Here is a 16,590-nt window from a genome sequence, read left to right as displayed (position 1 = left end):
TGAGTCAATGACTATATGAGACAGCAGGTTATACACAATACCTGATATAATCGCTAAGGCATCAAGGCAACAGGAATTGGTGAGCAGAGCATAAATATGAATTAAGAAAATTTGTAATATGGTCTTACATCTTGGTGAAGGAAGGATATACAAAACATTTCTTACCAGGAATACTCTGAATAATAATAATAGTAAAAATGTAAAATAATGTAAACAAGTATTTTCATTACACTATAAATAGATTATAAAGATGTAAGAGCATTAAAAATAAATTATTTCTAGAGCATCATCTTGGTTACTTGGCATGTCACACAGAATGACTTCACAGAAATTCAACTTACTGACTGAGCCTCACATCATCCTACATTTTATAAGTACAATATGTGCAGAGACTTGTACAGTGAAATAAAAATTCTGCCTTAAGAAAATTACACTGTGAGGCTACGTCTCCACAGGAAACCCTGGAAAGAGAGAGATCACAGAAGTAGGACTTAAATCCACTTCAGGCAATCTCTCACCAGCTCTGACTGCCAGAGCCCATGTGTTCATTACATGAGGGAATTTTCTTCCTACTTTGATATGATTGGGTCTGAAATCTCAAGGAATTTCAAGCTCAATCATAAGGAATATGGCTTTGGGTATATTTTATGATAGAAGTACTCACACTATTATTCCGGGCAAACTTAGCGAATTCAGAGCTAAAAACAAAACAATACAGGAAGGGTTTGAAGAAGATGGTGGAAACAAATGGAATTGTTAAGCATAGCCCTTTGTGTATGGGTGAGGTTACAACTCAAAGCTCCTGTTGGCCTTTCACTCAAAAGAAAGTTTGCCTATCCAACTTCCTCTTTTGATAATTAAATGAAAAAATAAAACACATCTTAGCAACTTAATCTGATGAGCTGGGGCCAGGCCAGGAGATGAGAAAAGGTCATTCTACAGAGGCCAGTGGCTAGCAATTCAACACCAGGAAGAGGTGGGAAATGGGACCATCAGAGTAAAAAGATGCATGGGGAGATACAAAACCACTATGAAAGAGACCAAGAGAGCCAAGTGGAGAGAACAGAGAGGAGCTAGTGACCCAAGCTGCATCAATTCTCAAAAGCCTTCAGTTTCATTTCATGACACCCGCAAAGTAAACCTTCATTTATTATTACTACTTTAGTGAGTTTCTGACCATGTAACCATGAACAATCAGCACCAGAGCCCAGTGCAGACAAGAGGCTGGCTCTGAAGCCATCACAAGGCATAGGGCAAGGAGGGTACTACTGAATCCTCAGTGGTGGGAAGACTCTTTGCTGTTATACCTATTACCGAGGTCTTTGGGACACATCGATGAATAAAAAGTTTTGTCCTGGTGAACCTTGTCCTTTGGAATGAGTGAGACAGAAAAGAAACAGAAATCATGATAAATACATAATTCTACAGAGTTCTTGAAGGTGGTTAAGAGGTGTGCACAGGGAGAGGGTAAGAAAGAGACAAGAAGGGAAGTAGGACTGACAGGGCAGCTAGGAAGAGTGAAGCAAGGAAGGTTTAAAAACTTTCAATTTACTTAGTATTAGGTACGAGTTTCAGTTATAAGACTGAAGAAAGGATTGTAGAGTAGGACAGAAACCTCAAGTTACCAAAAGCTCAGTTCAATAAAGGCACTGCTCCAAACATTAAGTATACCTATATAACAAGCTTACAAATCCACATCATCTGTAACAGACACACGCAGTATATGCTGCATTAGAACATTTCCAAGTAATACTTCCATTTGCTATTCTTTTCTGACAAGCAAAGTATAAGAGTGGCACTGATGGGAAATAATGCAAAGGTTTCGTGTGGGAATCAGAAGTTGTTCCTACTGCACTGTTTGACTGAAGCTTTCAAAAGCAAAGTTACATTGCCTAGGGATACACTCATATGAAATGCAAAGTAGAAATTTCAGGATAGGGTTATCTCTTGGGGATGAAGGTGGGAAAAGCAAATGTGAAAAGTACACCAGGGATTCCAGCTGCATTTACCAAGTTTGCCATTATAAGCTGGGTAATAGGTACATTTGTGACTGTATCTTTATTTTTAAAATTTTAAAAATAAACATTAACCATAACTGAATAATAATACTATAAATAATATAAAATATATAAAAACCAATAAAAAACATACCCTAAGAGGGACATCTGACACATGGTTGTACAAACAGGTATAAAAATATGCATAAGGGAATCACCATAATAGTGAAAATACAGGTAGGTGAGAGTATCAGGGTCCTATGAATTTGCCAGGGGAAGAAATTAAGATTATTTTCTGTTCCATGTTTCTCAGTGGTGATATCCTTGTCAGTCCCTTTCAGAACTAGTGAATGCACATATCAATGATTTCTCCCACCCTAAACTCATAAATAACAGATATATTCACATATACATAAACATGTGTGCATCATGAAAAATACTATGGACTCAAGTAGCTCAAGAGCATGTTCATTTGCTTTTGCAAAAATTATTATGAAACACTATTATTTTTCTACTGGCATGTAAATGATTTTTACTAAATATATGATTTTTAAGACAGAAGCTCATACTTTGTTGACATATGTTTTCTGATAAATATTAGATTTTCATACCAAACAAATTAATCATCACATTACATTTCTTCCTTAAAACCAGTCATGGCACCACTTGTCTTTCCTTACCTGGTCCTCTTTAAGATAAAGGGATGACAAGCTAAACATTCAAGACTCCTCAGGATTTTAACCCTCTGTTCCACTAGACATACAGTATGGCATTACACATGTTCTTTTTTTTTTTTTTTAGGTATTGGCAACAAAGCAGTAACAACATATAAACAGTATTCTAGTTTTTAAAGCCTTTGGGAACCTCATTGAGAAGAGGTAGCCAGCACAGGACTGCTCTCCTCTGCCACATGTCCTGAATACCTCCACTCACCAACACAGATCCTCAATCACATCCCCTTACAGCGGCTGAGCTTTTGACCCAAGAAGGGAGAGGATGCAAGGAAACAGAAGAATGGATATCTATCTATCTATCTATCTATCTATCTATCTATCTATCTACCTACCTATCTATATTTTTTTTAATGCAGGAAAGCCTGAGGGTCTAGGTGTTTGACAGAAACTCCTGTAACTACTGGTATAATTTAGAATGCAGAAAATCAGCTGTAGAGAGAAAATGCAAACCACCAATAATTCTGTCAGACTATGAGTTTGTAACCCCTAGTTTCAACATCTAGTTTAGTCTTGAATTGTGCTGAATATATCACTACTATTGAGTTTGAATCTATAAAAATGCTCAGAAAACTCAAGTCATATTTTTGGCAGGACTCTAAACTAAACCTAATCTCAATATGAAAAATGAATTTAAAAATAAAGCCAGACTCACCCTTTTCTATGTGTCAATGAAACAAGAGTATTTTTTAATCTCTTCAGTTATAGATATGATTATCAAAAACAAGGAATAGAACACATCTTATTCCTTTTAACTGTCAATAATTGCTATTTTCCAAATGCACTCTCACTTTCATTTTTCTAAAGTATAATAAAACATACTGTTTGACTAAGCACTACGAAGCTATGAGGTTATGGAGATGAAGATCTCCCTGCATTATTTCCTGTTTTGGTAGAAAACAGATTATAGAACAGAAAAAGCCTTGTTCACAGAAAAGAACTGCTTTGGTCACAAGTGCAAACCATCCATGTGTACTAACTCCTAGTAATAATGGAGCAAGGAGAACTCCCTAGGGACTTAAAGTCAACACCTAGCAATGCTTGGCTGACCTAAGGCAGGAACTGCTCATGTGACACAACCTCACAAAGCCCTTTGTATTCCCAACTGGAGTGACCAGGCAGTTGGAACCCACATTTTTCTAAAGTGCACACTGGGTGGAATTAGAAAAGAACTTTAACAAAGCCTGCAAAGAGAAGTGCTGCTGCTACTTTAACACATACGTACTCACACCTTAGCATACACCCATGCATGTACACACACACACAGAATAAAGATGGAGTCATCCATCCTACTGGGAGATCTAAGACACCTGGGTTGTTTGCTTCCTACAAAACTGCTTACTCTGACATCTTAAAGCAGTGATGGGGGATGGGGACAGCAGACCTAAAATGCTGAGGACCACTGTCTCCCCACCTTGGAGATGAAGGGTGGCAAACCTCATTTCACAGATATTTTAAGTAGCTATAAAGCCCAAGTGGCTCCAACTTTAAGCCTGTGTTTAGATCAGCTTTGAAAAAGGGCTACTCCTCTTTACAATAACTAGGCGCCACTTCTGATGCCAACCTGTGCTGTGTTTGAATTGGGCAACCACACCCGCCAAAACAAGACCACCTACAGGTGGTACAATACATGCCACAACTGATCTCCTTGGCACCGAGATCCATGTGCAGGCAAAAAGCTTTTGTTAAAAGAAAAGACACTTTCAGGCACCACGCCATGATGATTGCCAAAAATCACAAAATTAATTTTATATTTTGAATTCTTAAAGAGATCTATAATCATGCCTTTATAGAAGGTTTAAAATCTAAGGACAACCAAAAAATGAAACCTACCCGCATCTGACCTGAAACACCCTGTTCTCTTGGGTTTCCAGCAACAGCCTTGAGGACTGGGCTGGATATGCTCTAGCCCATGGAAACATCTATTTCAAAATCAGAAAATCCAGTTACTCGTAAGGAAAACTAGAGTTGTCTGAAGTGAACACTTTTTAATGGGGAAGAGCAGTTTCTGCAATGCCTGCCATTCTGAGATTATTACTCTGTACCCTTTTTATTGAGGAGATTAATGCCTCCCTTTTTCCATCCTGCATGCTCCTAAAGTTATAGAACCTAGCCATCTCTGACAGGTCAGTGATCAAACAGAGAGTCAGGTAGTAGCCAAATTCCATACATCTCTTAAGAGTTACCACAAGCCAAGACTTCTCGGCCTCTGCTAAGATCAAGGAACCGTTCAATGTTGAACTGGACAGTAACTGCTTTCCACACAAGCATTTAATATTCTCAAGTGTTTGCCAAACTTTAAACTCAATGATTTTCAAGTAAAAAAACCTTATTTCCTGAATTAGATTTCCTACCCCAAACAAGCCAATTATAAAACAGAAAAATGTGACCTCCTCTTCTTACAAAAGATACATAAGGTGACACAGAGAATAAACCAATGTTGTATTACCTGAGTGATCAAAGCCTATTTAACCAACCTTATCTTTGAATAGCACCAGCCTTTGTATGAGTTTAATTTACTTAAAGTATTTACATTCACATGAACAAACTGGTACAGGAGATAAAATGAAACACAATGTTTTGCCAAGCTACAAAACAAGATGCAGGTTGTTTGTCCACGTCCAATAGCAATCAGTCTACACATTTTGACAATGTAATGCATGCTCAGCCAGCTATTTCCCAGCATCCTTCACCCAGAAGCACTGGAAGCTTACAGGTTGCAGCCAGCTTTAAGGAAAAGCAAAGCAGAGAACTACGGCTGCTGACTTGAAGCTATAAATTCTAGTGCCTGACCCAGAAGAGGGTGCCAAGAGCAAGGAATGTACTATAGGTACTAATTAACTTTAGAACAGTTAACGAAAAATTTTCAAATGCCAAATACTTCTGCCACAAATGACTTCTTTTGCAGAAGCAACCACAAGCAATGACGCATTGAACAGGCATACTGTAGCAGGCAATAAGATTAGAAACATTTACCACCTCAGGCATGGTCACCTGTCTAGGAAAGTGGAGGTGCCCTTGTAGACTCTCCCTTTGTACAGGATCTGTGATTAAACAGAAGCCTTAGTCCACAAAGCTGACCATGGCAGTGATACATATATGAGACAAATCTGTCTGATGTGGAGATCTGCAGAAGGTACTTACACAGCCTCCAGCAAGAATTTCTGCTGCAAATGGGATCGAACCATCTTTGCGCATAAATTTGTCCCGCACAAAATCATTCACCTTAAAGAAAAATATTTACAGAAGATGATGAAAACTATAAAGAAAATCATTACATAATACAAACATGCACCTGCCAAGATGTTATTTGTCTTTTACATAAATTGATAATCTAAAAATCATTTGAGAGAGGTATTCTTAATAGCATACATATAGTTGTTTTAAAGGTAAAACATACTGTATATAAGCATCTCTGATGTTGCAGGGAGAAAAATTAAAAGGTAGGTGGGTTATGAGCCAAAAATTCAAATAAGTCCTACAGTTACAATAGAATCAAAGGGGAGATGTAGTGACTGGAAAGACAAAATAAAAACATTCATTCTATATTTTAAAAACAGTTTTACAAGATTGATTAAAAATCACTTTCAAGTCTTCTAACAAGATTTAATCTAAAATAGCACTCCTCATTGAAACCAATTTGTGCAGATTTTTCAGCTCAGTGGAAATTCAGTATCTAAAAATTCCTCAAGGATTCTCAAAGAATATCAATTACATTAATTAATTAAGTATAATATTCTTAAAATGAAATGCACTACAAGCAATTTTAAGGAACAATCGTAAGTTTTTGGCAGATACAGGCCAGAGCAGCTTAACTATCTCAAGGTCACATCATAAAATGGTACAAGAAGAATTTCATGGACAATGCTAATGGCCCAGTAGTTTAAGTTTCTGGGGCTTTATGGTCTTAGAAACACACAGTATCTATCTCCCCACAAACACTTGAACAAGGTACCGATCGTCTGTCAACTGGAGCCAGGCCCATGGCAAACAGTCTGATGAAGCATCAATTTCAGCTAGAACATAGAGCCCTCCCTATTTGGCTTTGGCAAATGCTTACAGAATACATCCTAAATGTACAATCTATAAACAGCAGATGTAACTGAAAGAGTCCATGTACTGAATTCAGAAAATGTGATTTTGAATTCTAGTTCTCATGCTCATGAACTATGTGACCATAGGCAGGCCACTTACACCCTGTAGGCCTTACTTTCCTTACTTGTTCACAGTGGATCACACTTTACTTAAAATTAAAACAACAGGAAAAGACATGTCAGGTCTGTAATATGGCAGGTAACAAAGGATATTTCACTGCTGTGGCTATGATGATGAAATGATGATGGCAGCAATCACCAACGATCTTCTCAAGTTTATCATCACATTTTCAGACATTCCATGTGAAACAGGGAATAATGAAAAGCTGTGCTTGGTTAGTGCCTTGCCTTCCAATTAATAGCACCTCTGAGTAACCACAAACCTGCTGACTCAAAGAAGAATACCTCCTAGATTCGTGAGTATATGCAAATTCCCTTATTAAGAAGCAGCAACTCAAAAGACTTACTGTAAGTTTTATGGCCTTCTCTGGGGCGACTCCTAATAGCTGAGGCAACAGACCTAAAAATCAACATGAAGCAGAAGTATATTAAATAAATTAGCATTAACTAAACAAATCAACAGCTCTGCAGAGGGGATCACCACTTAAAAACTGGGGCAATCTTCACTGCAATTTTCTGGTATTACCTTTAATGAGAATACTTGAAATGGAATGTTGAAGCACTAACTTCTAATAGCCACATCAGACCGAAGTAAATTCCCTTTCACATTCTGGGGAGTTTGCACATTGTGTAAATCAACAGTGTTAGCGATATAGGAAATCTCATTACTTTAGGAGAAGTCTGTGCCTTCCCCTTCTTCCTGCCTCCTAGGCCAGTGGACATATGTCATATAGGTTTCCTAACACTCTTCTCATCCCCCCAAAGGCTCATAGCTCAGCCATTCATTCACGGAACCATGACTCTGTGACCACCCCAGGACTCCAAGAAAGATTATGCTCTCACATGTCTCACACGGAACAGAAGCCTTCCAGGGGAGGTGACAATTGGAGAAAGATCCATTTCAAGAAGGGGAACAGACAGCATAAGGGAAGGAGCAGAGAAGCAAGCCTGATGTGCTTGAGAGCACACAGGTGGGTGCCAGATGAGTTAGCCACAGCACAGGCCAGGATCCCGAGCCTCATTTATTCTCAGTTGGATGAGAAGTAAATAGAGGGTTTTAACCAAGAGAGCAATGTGCTAATTCATATTTTTAAAGGACCATTCTGGCTGCTGTGTGGAAAAGAGACAGGATATACAGACTGTGTGTGTGTGTGTGTATACATGTATGTGAGCATGTGTACATTGTGTCTCAGGAAGAGAGAGAGCTGGGGTTGAACAAAAGGGCTCAGATTTTAGCATGAACAGTGGGCACAGATGAGGAAGAATAAGAAAAAAATAGCTTTGGGGTGACAAGTAAAGACCTCAACTGTGGATCTGTCCTGCTGAGTGGGAGTTCAGCAAGACCCAGAGTAAAAGGAGGTGTGGCCTTTGACAGGAAAGGGCCACTTTTTAAAAAGGCAGTTAAAACAACAGTGGGCCTAAATATCTGAATTTTAAAATGTCATTTTTCACTTGTTCTAAGAAACAAAATGAAACAGACACTAAGCTAACCCTGAGGGTACAAGTATATAATACCCTGATGTCTTGGGGAGGGGCTTCATAGTGCCATCTTTTGTTGGCAAGTACAGTTTTTTTAATTCATTTATACAGAGGGTCCACTTGTAGCCTCTTCTGAGCGACTACCCTTATCCACACGTCATCTTAGAGAAGCAGTCCACGAACAGAGGTCACGAGGTGTGAGCTGCATGTATCTGACCTGCAGGTGTGTTTGACTGCATAGTCTTGCAAAGACAGACAGATCTGGCAGCCCCCAGCCTCTATGCCATCACAGGAATCTGTGCTAGGTGGGTGAGTCTCCATCCTTTAGAAAGGACCTGTGCATCCAATCCACCAAGGTCCCTACCTGCCCTAGTGCTGAATACCAAGTATCAGTTTTCACTGTTGTTGCACTGTTAGTAGCCTCACAATAGAGGAAAGTTTCTTTTTGCTCCTGGCTATCCAAAAAGGGAAAGCTAAATAGACCTAGATAGCTTCATGTTTTAGGGGAAAAAAAGCAACAGTCCATTTCACTGTAAAACTAAATGATAATGAGGATGCTGACACTAACGAAAATTTAAAATACAGCTATATGTTTATTATATTCCAGGCATCATTTTAAGGACTTTATTATTCCATTTAATCCTAATAACCATGCTAAAGAGAGGAAACTAAGGAACAGAGAGATTAAATAATTTGTTCTAAGTTACCTAGCTGGTAAATAGTGAGACTGGGATTTCAAACCTAAGCTCTCCTAGTTGAAAGTTCATACCCTTGGACACCCCTCAACCCTGTCAAGTAGCTAATATGCAGCCCTACCCAGCCTCTTCTTCTCACTTATATAACTTGCCTGGATCCCACAGATCAACAAGAGGTTGCAACCCCTTGTCTAGGTGGCTATATTTTCAGAGCCTGCTTCATCTTGGACAATGGGAAGACACCTAAAAGATATGCAACCAGTGAGTTCAGCAAGGGAACCCTGTGGCCTGGCACCAAAAGTGGAGCCAGCCAACAAGAATCCCTCTTCAGAAGCACAACTGAGAGTCCTTTGAGGCAATGGAGCTGGTCAGCACAGAGGTACAAACTGAAAAGATGTAATGAGTGAAGCAGGAAAATGACCAGCTGCAAACTAAGTATGTGCCAATGTCACAAGGAAGCAGAATAAGCGAAGAAAGAAGGTTGGTGGAGAGGAGAACGAAGCAAAAAGACTGGGGACACCAACTGGAGAAAACACAGAGCCCATGAAAAGCACAGCCCATGAAAGGGTACAGGCTGGCTCTGACTACCTCTGGTCCCCCTGAGCCAAGCTCCAGGGTAACGTGTGTCCTTGGTTCCCCATGAGATTTCTGCCTTTCTTCTCTCTTTCATGAATTCACACCAAAAGCCTCCCTTGTGTGCCTGCCAGCTTGAGTAAGGCTGTGCTTTTTGTAATCTAAGTGAGCCGAAGCATTCTCTCCCCTTCAAATGCACTCATCCATCTTTTAAGAAGTTATCTATGAGATGAAAGATTTAGTTAGTATCCAATGAAAAAATATTAATTTCCTACGAGTTAAAAAACAGGCAAAAGCTGTTTGAACTACAACTTAATATACGAAATCTCTATTTTACTCTCTGTATTCAGATCAAGAGCCAAAAATGTTTAAATATTTACTTGTTAGATATATTTTTCTCATCACTAAATCATTGACCAAAACTATGGGTGAGTTGAAAGCACTATGATTTAAATGATGATTTCTTGTCTCTGTAACCACTCTCTGACAGTCTTTTTAAGTGACTAATAAAAAAAACAGCCCAAAGAGCTAAGTAACTACAGTGTTAGATACAATCACTTCATCTAGACTTATAACCTACTGAAATTTGTCTTTCTCAGCATAAATTTTGTAATGCATTGTGAATCGCAGAAAACAAAGTGAACATGTCCTATCTTTAAGACATAAACGAAGGCAACAAGTATTTATTCATGGAACAAACATTTATCAAATGTCCTCTCTGTGGAGCTGGTATTAAAATGAACATAATGAGATGGGTATCTCTTCCTCAAAAAATTCTGTTTAGAGGAAAAATGAACCCTAACTGTCTCTATGTACCAGAAAGAAAACAGAACACCTGAAAACTGCCTGGTGAGCAACACAGCTCAGAACCATCAAAGTACTAGGAGCACACAGGGGAGAGAACCAGTTATCCTGCCTCAGTATTACTGATAAGCAGAGGTTCCCTGGAGAGAAGAGAGGAATAGAATGAGGGGGACTGTGGTCTAGGGAGAGGGGATGATATGTGTAAAGACACCAAATCTCAAGATGATGGCACACTCAGAGTCGGGGCAAAGTCACTGGGGGCTGTGGTTAGATCACAGAAGATCTTGTAATATATGATAATGGTAGAACTGGGGCACTTACTAAATACTAGGTACTACGTCAGTGTGTTTTATGTGAATTAACACATTTAATCTACACGACAACCTATGTGGTACATGGTTTTTGTTTTTGTTTTTTTGAGACAGGGTATGGTGTGTACCCCAGGCTGGCTTTGAACTCGTGATCCTTCTGCCTCAGCCTCCCAAATGCTAGGATTATCAGGCCTGTACCACCATGCCCAGCAGTGTATAATATTTTTGCCTCCATCAATTGATAAAGAAACTGAGGCTGACTTCAAAGAAGCTGCCCAAGGTCACCAAGTTATTAGATGGGCAGTGGGATTCAACCCAAGCAGTCTGGTTCCAGCTTCTGTGCTATTACCTGGCAAGGTACAGTACTTCTTTCAAAGCTGAGCTACAGTAAGGTCCAAGGACAAATTCATTTGGTCGACAAACGAAAGTAAAAAGTAAGGTTCAAAAAAAGTTTAAAAAGTTAAGGTTCAAAAAGTAAAAAATTATAGACGCAGCTAAGTAACACTTGGCAAGGGCAAAGACCCAAGGCAAGAAGAGCAATTATGAGATTAAAGTAATATGATCAGAGGTTATATGTTTCATTACACTAAATGAAGAACTTCAACTCTGTAAGAATAAAACCAAAGTACACATCCATTCCTAAGGTCTGGGCCAGATGCTGGCACACAAAGGCCATGCTTAAGTATGCTTGTGGCAATCACCTTGGCTAAAGAGAAAAACATCTGGCTGTGGGTTACAAGCTGAGCCCACTACAGATGAGGCCTTGATACCATCAGTTTGGGTAAATGCTCTTCAGGAGGTGGCATGATCTGTGGGCAATTAAAAAAAAACACTTGCAGAGGGGGGAATTCCAGTAACTGTGCTTATATCTAGACCTCAGAGGTGGATGAGTAACAAGTCTTGGTAAGGCCTACAGCCCCCACTCTAGTTAAGGTACTTCACAGTCACTTTTCAGTTTCCAGGGCATATATGTTTGACATCTGGGTAACTCAGCAGAAAAATCAGGTTTGTAATATAAGATGTTTCTGTTGGGTCCTGGAAATTCATTTTAACCATTCAAAACAGAGACTGGATGTGTGTGTTGTTTCTAACTTGTCAAAACAGCAGTCTATTTTCCAACTGTCTCAAATAAAATTTATTAGTGTGGTTAGTTTTCTAATCTTCTCTTTTGAGTTCAGCTCCATCAGCACATGTGGCAATGCTTCTGTGGCAAACTTTATTCTCCCAGAAGGTTGCTAATGCGAGAAAAGATTTACAGGGTACAGTATTAATACAGTATTTTGTATTCAGATTTCACAGGTTGGAGATATAAATCACACTATCCCTTCTGAGTCCAGTGCCTTGTGCAACGCAGTGAGTACTAAGCTGGGAATGTGGGAACCAAGCCCACATTGGAAGACCTCACTCAACTTCAGTGTCAGACAGCATCCCAGAAAGAGGCTCCTGAGAGCAATGGGCTAGGTTAGAGGGCTACTGCACTATTCTTGACCTAAGAACCTTTTAGGAATATAATTCTAGATTTCAGAGCTGTGGGGAACTGTGAAAGTAACTCACGAAATCTATTTACTTCCAATAGCCTGGCAGCAAAATGAACAGCTTGGGCATGTGCTTAAGAGGTAGACAGACCTGAGCTGAACCTTAGGTTTGCCCTCTTCCCTGTTGGGTGATACTAGCTAAGTTACTCTTTGACTTTAGGGTTCTCACTGTTAAAACAAGAGTGCTGATTACTATTTGATGGTTCATTTTGATAATCCCAAGAGTAAATGTATACAAAGCCAGATACTCTTCATTTTCTGATTTTATGTATCCAGAACAGGCAATATTTCTTTCGCCCTAACTTTTCAAGACATACCCTTGATTCTTCTCTTGTTTACAAGAGGCAAATCAGCCTGAATAATGTTCACAGTGCAGAATTAGGTAAGGAATAAGGTGGTGTCCCCATGACATTATATCTACCCTTAGAAGAGCTGTCCCCAGGCAGTGAAGGCACATATGGTCTCAGAGTGTCTAGGGGCCCTACTTCTGCAGGCAAAGATAAGGAAGTGGTACAGACCTAATAACACATCTCCAACTGTTTCTAAGCTAAAATAAATTTTTTTCGTTAAGAATTTAAACATTTCTTAACCTCAGCTGATAAATAACTTTTTACAACGTAATTTCTATGGGGTGCAGAAGAGCTGAATGGTTAAGAACATGGGTCTGGAGCCTGGCTGCTGGGTTTGAATTCTCACTCTGTTGTTTATTTCCTATGTAATTGCTAACAAGTTACTCAATCTCTTTGTATGTTAGTTTCTATACCCATTGCATGGGAATAATCATGGCACCATCTCACGGAGTAAATGTGAAGAGAAAATGAGTTAACAGAGGCAAATCCCTCAGAACAGGGCCAGGTCACAACAGTACATACTACAGAAATGGGTTTTGTTGTTGTTCATGTTAATGTTTATCTTCATCAGTATCCCCGCCATCATTACTGTGATTTATTCTTCCCCCTCCTACACAGAAATGAATATGGGAAGCTAAACAGTTTGCCTCCCAGTCACCAGCTAGCTACTCAGGCCCACCACTCTTGTCACACCAGGCTTTTCCAACCCCTAATGTTTAACTTTTCCCACTAGTACTGTTAGTACTACACTACTACACCAACTTCCCTCTCTGCTTCACAAAGGCATTTCTTCCAAACTAGACTATTCTGAAAATTTTCTCTGGGGCCCCAACTCCTGTGGCCAGCACGATGCACTGACTGGAACTTTCATATAGAAAAGGAAAGTGGCCACAATGTAGGCATCGACATTATGCCTCCCCTGCTCAGTCTCCAGCTCCTTCCTACTAGGCTCTTTAGGAAAGCAGTGGTCAGAAACCAGGCTGATGGTCCACAGACAACTATAGCTGCACACAGCTGTTGTTTCAAAAAACATGCTAGACATGACAAGCAGGACTACAGAGATTGAGAACTTCTAATAAGGGAAAAACTAAAAAACTAAGACAAAAACAAGTTCAAGAGTAGCACTGAGAATAATATAGAGCACATAAGGCAGGGCCAAAGACATTCAGGTAAGAGACAAGCAGCAGAATCTGGTAAGAGAGATTCATCCACAAGACAGCCATTGCCCACAAGTAAAGCCACGGCCAGCATACTGTTCTGTTACCTTGCTTCAACCCAGAAGCAACCCCTACTATGCTAAATTCTTACCCTCTTGACTTCACTATTGAGGCTACTACACTTCCCAGTCTTCGCTGAGAGCCTCCCTTGCTTTCAACATCAGATTAACCTTTATTCTGGAGCTACCAGCACTCTGAGTGCCCTACCTTATAGCTTTTATTCTTGTTTCTTTTTCCATGCCTTTCTCTCTTCACTTGGTCAAGCATTCTTTTCTCACTCCTCTTCATCTGTCTGCTTTTGACTCATGTTGCCTCCAGTCCTGAGGCACTTCCACCTTCCCAACTGCACTATCCCATTTCAAAACCCTCATTGCAGTCCAGTTCCACACAGGCTCTCTGGGCTGGTACCCAAAGTGGCGAAACAGTGGACCTGGGGAAAGAGCGTAGGTGCAAGGGTGGCCATGAAATTTCAATGCCTGTTTACCTGGGTTAAATGCTTTATTCAAAATTTCAGGCACCATCTGTTTAACTAACCTACAGCTCAGGATGCCTCTGGGAGACTGAGTGTTTAAATATAAAATGAATGACACTGATCAAGGTCTAGAAGTCAGTTCCTCTAAAGTCCTGGACTATGAGGCTTTGCCCAAGTGGAGGTGATGGGAAGAAGGATCATAGAGTCTCTTTCAGGTGTTTATTAGTACATGACAACTCTCAGGAGCCTAGCTATCTTTCCTTCTCTCTAAACTCTGAGGTTTCATCAATTTCTCTTGTTTCAGTCTCAGCATCAACAGTAGCTGGTTAGGAATTACCATTCCTGAGGCCTGAAATGAATGTGTTCATCAAATTCTCCTTCTCTAGACTATGTATAGTTTCATGTTTTTGGCACCTTTCCCAATTTCCTAAGCTCATCACTGTTCTCGTCTGGCCCTCTTAATCCTCTAACAATACTCTTACTCACCTAAGTTTGAGTTTCTGTCACCAGACTACGCAGATCACAATGCCATGTGCTTGTTATAATTGGTTCACTAAAGCTATCTGGAGATTTGATAACATAAAAACTGTTCGAGTCTTTTGCTTATTCTTGTCTTCCTATAATGAAATATCTGCCTTTTGGTTTCTTGACAATTAACACCCTAACTAAAAGTGTGCAAAAACTGCCCAAGAAAATAAGACTCAAAACAACCCATTCTGCACTCATTAAAAGCCTTGCTGGACAAGGATAGGCCCATGTGTCACGGCAGTTCTCAGACTAACTGTGATTTATTCTAAGATGCATATGTTCGTAAGGAATGCAAAGCAGAAGCCTGACTTTATTTTGGTGCTAAGACTTACCAATCTATTTTTATCCACAAGAATTATGCAAGAAGGAATCTTACTTCAAGTCCACAGAATTTCACTCCTTTCTATAGCACCACTAATCATCAGAAGAGACTCGGCTTAACCTAGCTGCCTGATAAAACTCCCTCCTGGAAAACACACCGATCAATGGCTTCCTGAGATATCACAACATCCTCTAGATGTCACCTTGAGAACATTCCAGGATGGAGGATGACTGCTTCACACTAGACAGACAACACGAGACTGACACATTCAGAATCCTGCAAACCTCAGTCAGTGTGGACTGATGATGTGATGATGATGATGATGACAGTCAATTACTTTGAAAATTAAGGACTGCTCTAAACTAAATTTAATTCATGACATTATCTAATGTCTCTTTCTAGGAAATTCTTCTTATGGATTCTCCTACTAACAGAAACAACTATAGGAAGTATTTCTGATGGACCTTGATTTCTTTTGAATGCATGCCCTTCCCAAAGATCCTCCCAAAACATTTCCTAATTTTTAAGGCTGTTCATCTCATCACCTGAGGCATCTGAGAGATGAGGTTGTAATAAGTTTAAAAGCAGAAATTAGTTATTCCTGGAACATGAGGCGATTTACCCAATTATTCCTCTTAAACATGCCCAGTGCATAGCAGGCCATGACTGATTCATCTGCTCTTGTGGTTCACTCAAACCATACAGGCTGTTAGGTGAATTCACTGTGGGTTTTGAACAGCTGAGTGAATTAAATTGGCCTAGTGACAGGAGGAAACAGAGGAAGACTTTTATAAGTGACTTCAGGTAGTGCTGGACCATTTCAGGTACTGTATTATTTCTTGAAATAATACAAACAGACTTCACCTGTGGGACAGATTTTCATAAATTAGCCCCACCCCCACCCCACCACAAACAATCTGGGAAAATTAGTCATTTTCTTGTACAGAAAGTAGTCTGTATTATAGAGACAGTTTATAGATCCAGTGTCCTCATACTTTTAAGGAGTTCATATGTAAAAAATAAGGGTCTCCTGGAGACTGAGAAATAGGGACCTACACAGAGACCAGAGCCCTGGAGATAACAACTAACCAGCTCCCAGTGTTACAATTTCTGGTGATGCTCCAAGGCACTGCTGAAGACTATCGCTGAAGTCCTCAAGCCTAGGGAATCAGTCAACATGGGACAGTGGGCAGGGATTCAGATGTGTTCCCTGGTTACTGATGGACACTTCCAGGACTATGTGCAGATGCTGGCAGCTGCCAGAAAAAGTGAAAGCAAAAAAGTGTATCCTGAAGTACTGAATAAATTCTTTAGAAATAATTTTCATTCTAGTTCCATAGGGAACTAGTGTTAAGCACAAAA

General features: G+C 39.8%; 1 protein-coding gene across 7 annotated transcripts in view; it reads right to left on the bottom strand.

The window, feature by feature from the left end:
• Slc25a13 (solute carrier family 25 member 13) overlaps positions 1 to 16,590 on the bottom strand; it is a 423,604-nt gene that overhangs the window by 38,880 nt on the left and 368,134 nt on the right. For all 7 annotated transcript variants that reach the window (XM_087204454.1, XM_087204455.1, XM_004862720.4 and 4 more), the window contains 2 exons: positions 7,290 to 7,342; positions 5,873 to 5,953 (listed from right to left, as the gene is read on the bottom strand). In XM_087204454.1, the coding sequence (XP_087060580.1) occupies positions 5,873 to 5,953; positions 7,290 to 7,342 (134 nt within the window). The remainder of the gene's footprint in view (positions 1 to 5,872; positions 5,954 to 7,289; positions 7,343 to 16,590) is intronic.

Source organism: Heterocephalus glaber, unplaced genomic scaffold (genome assembly GCF_053883595.1).
Source record: "Heterocephalus glaber isolate CG9 unplaced genomic scaffold, H.glaber_assembly_v1.0 deba00000546, whole genome shotgun sequence".
Taxonomy (NCBI): Eukaryota; Metazoa; Chordata; class Mammalia; order Rodentia; family Bathyergidae; genus Heterocephalus; species Heterocephalus glaber.
The sequence above is the reverse complement of the archived record's forward strand: the minus strand, read 5'-3'. Positions and strand labels throughout refer to the sequence as shown.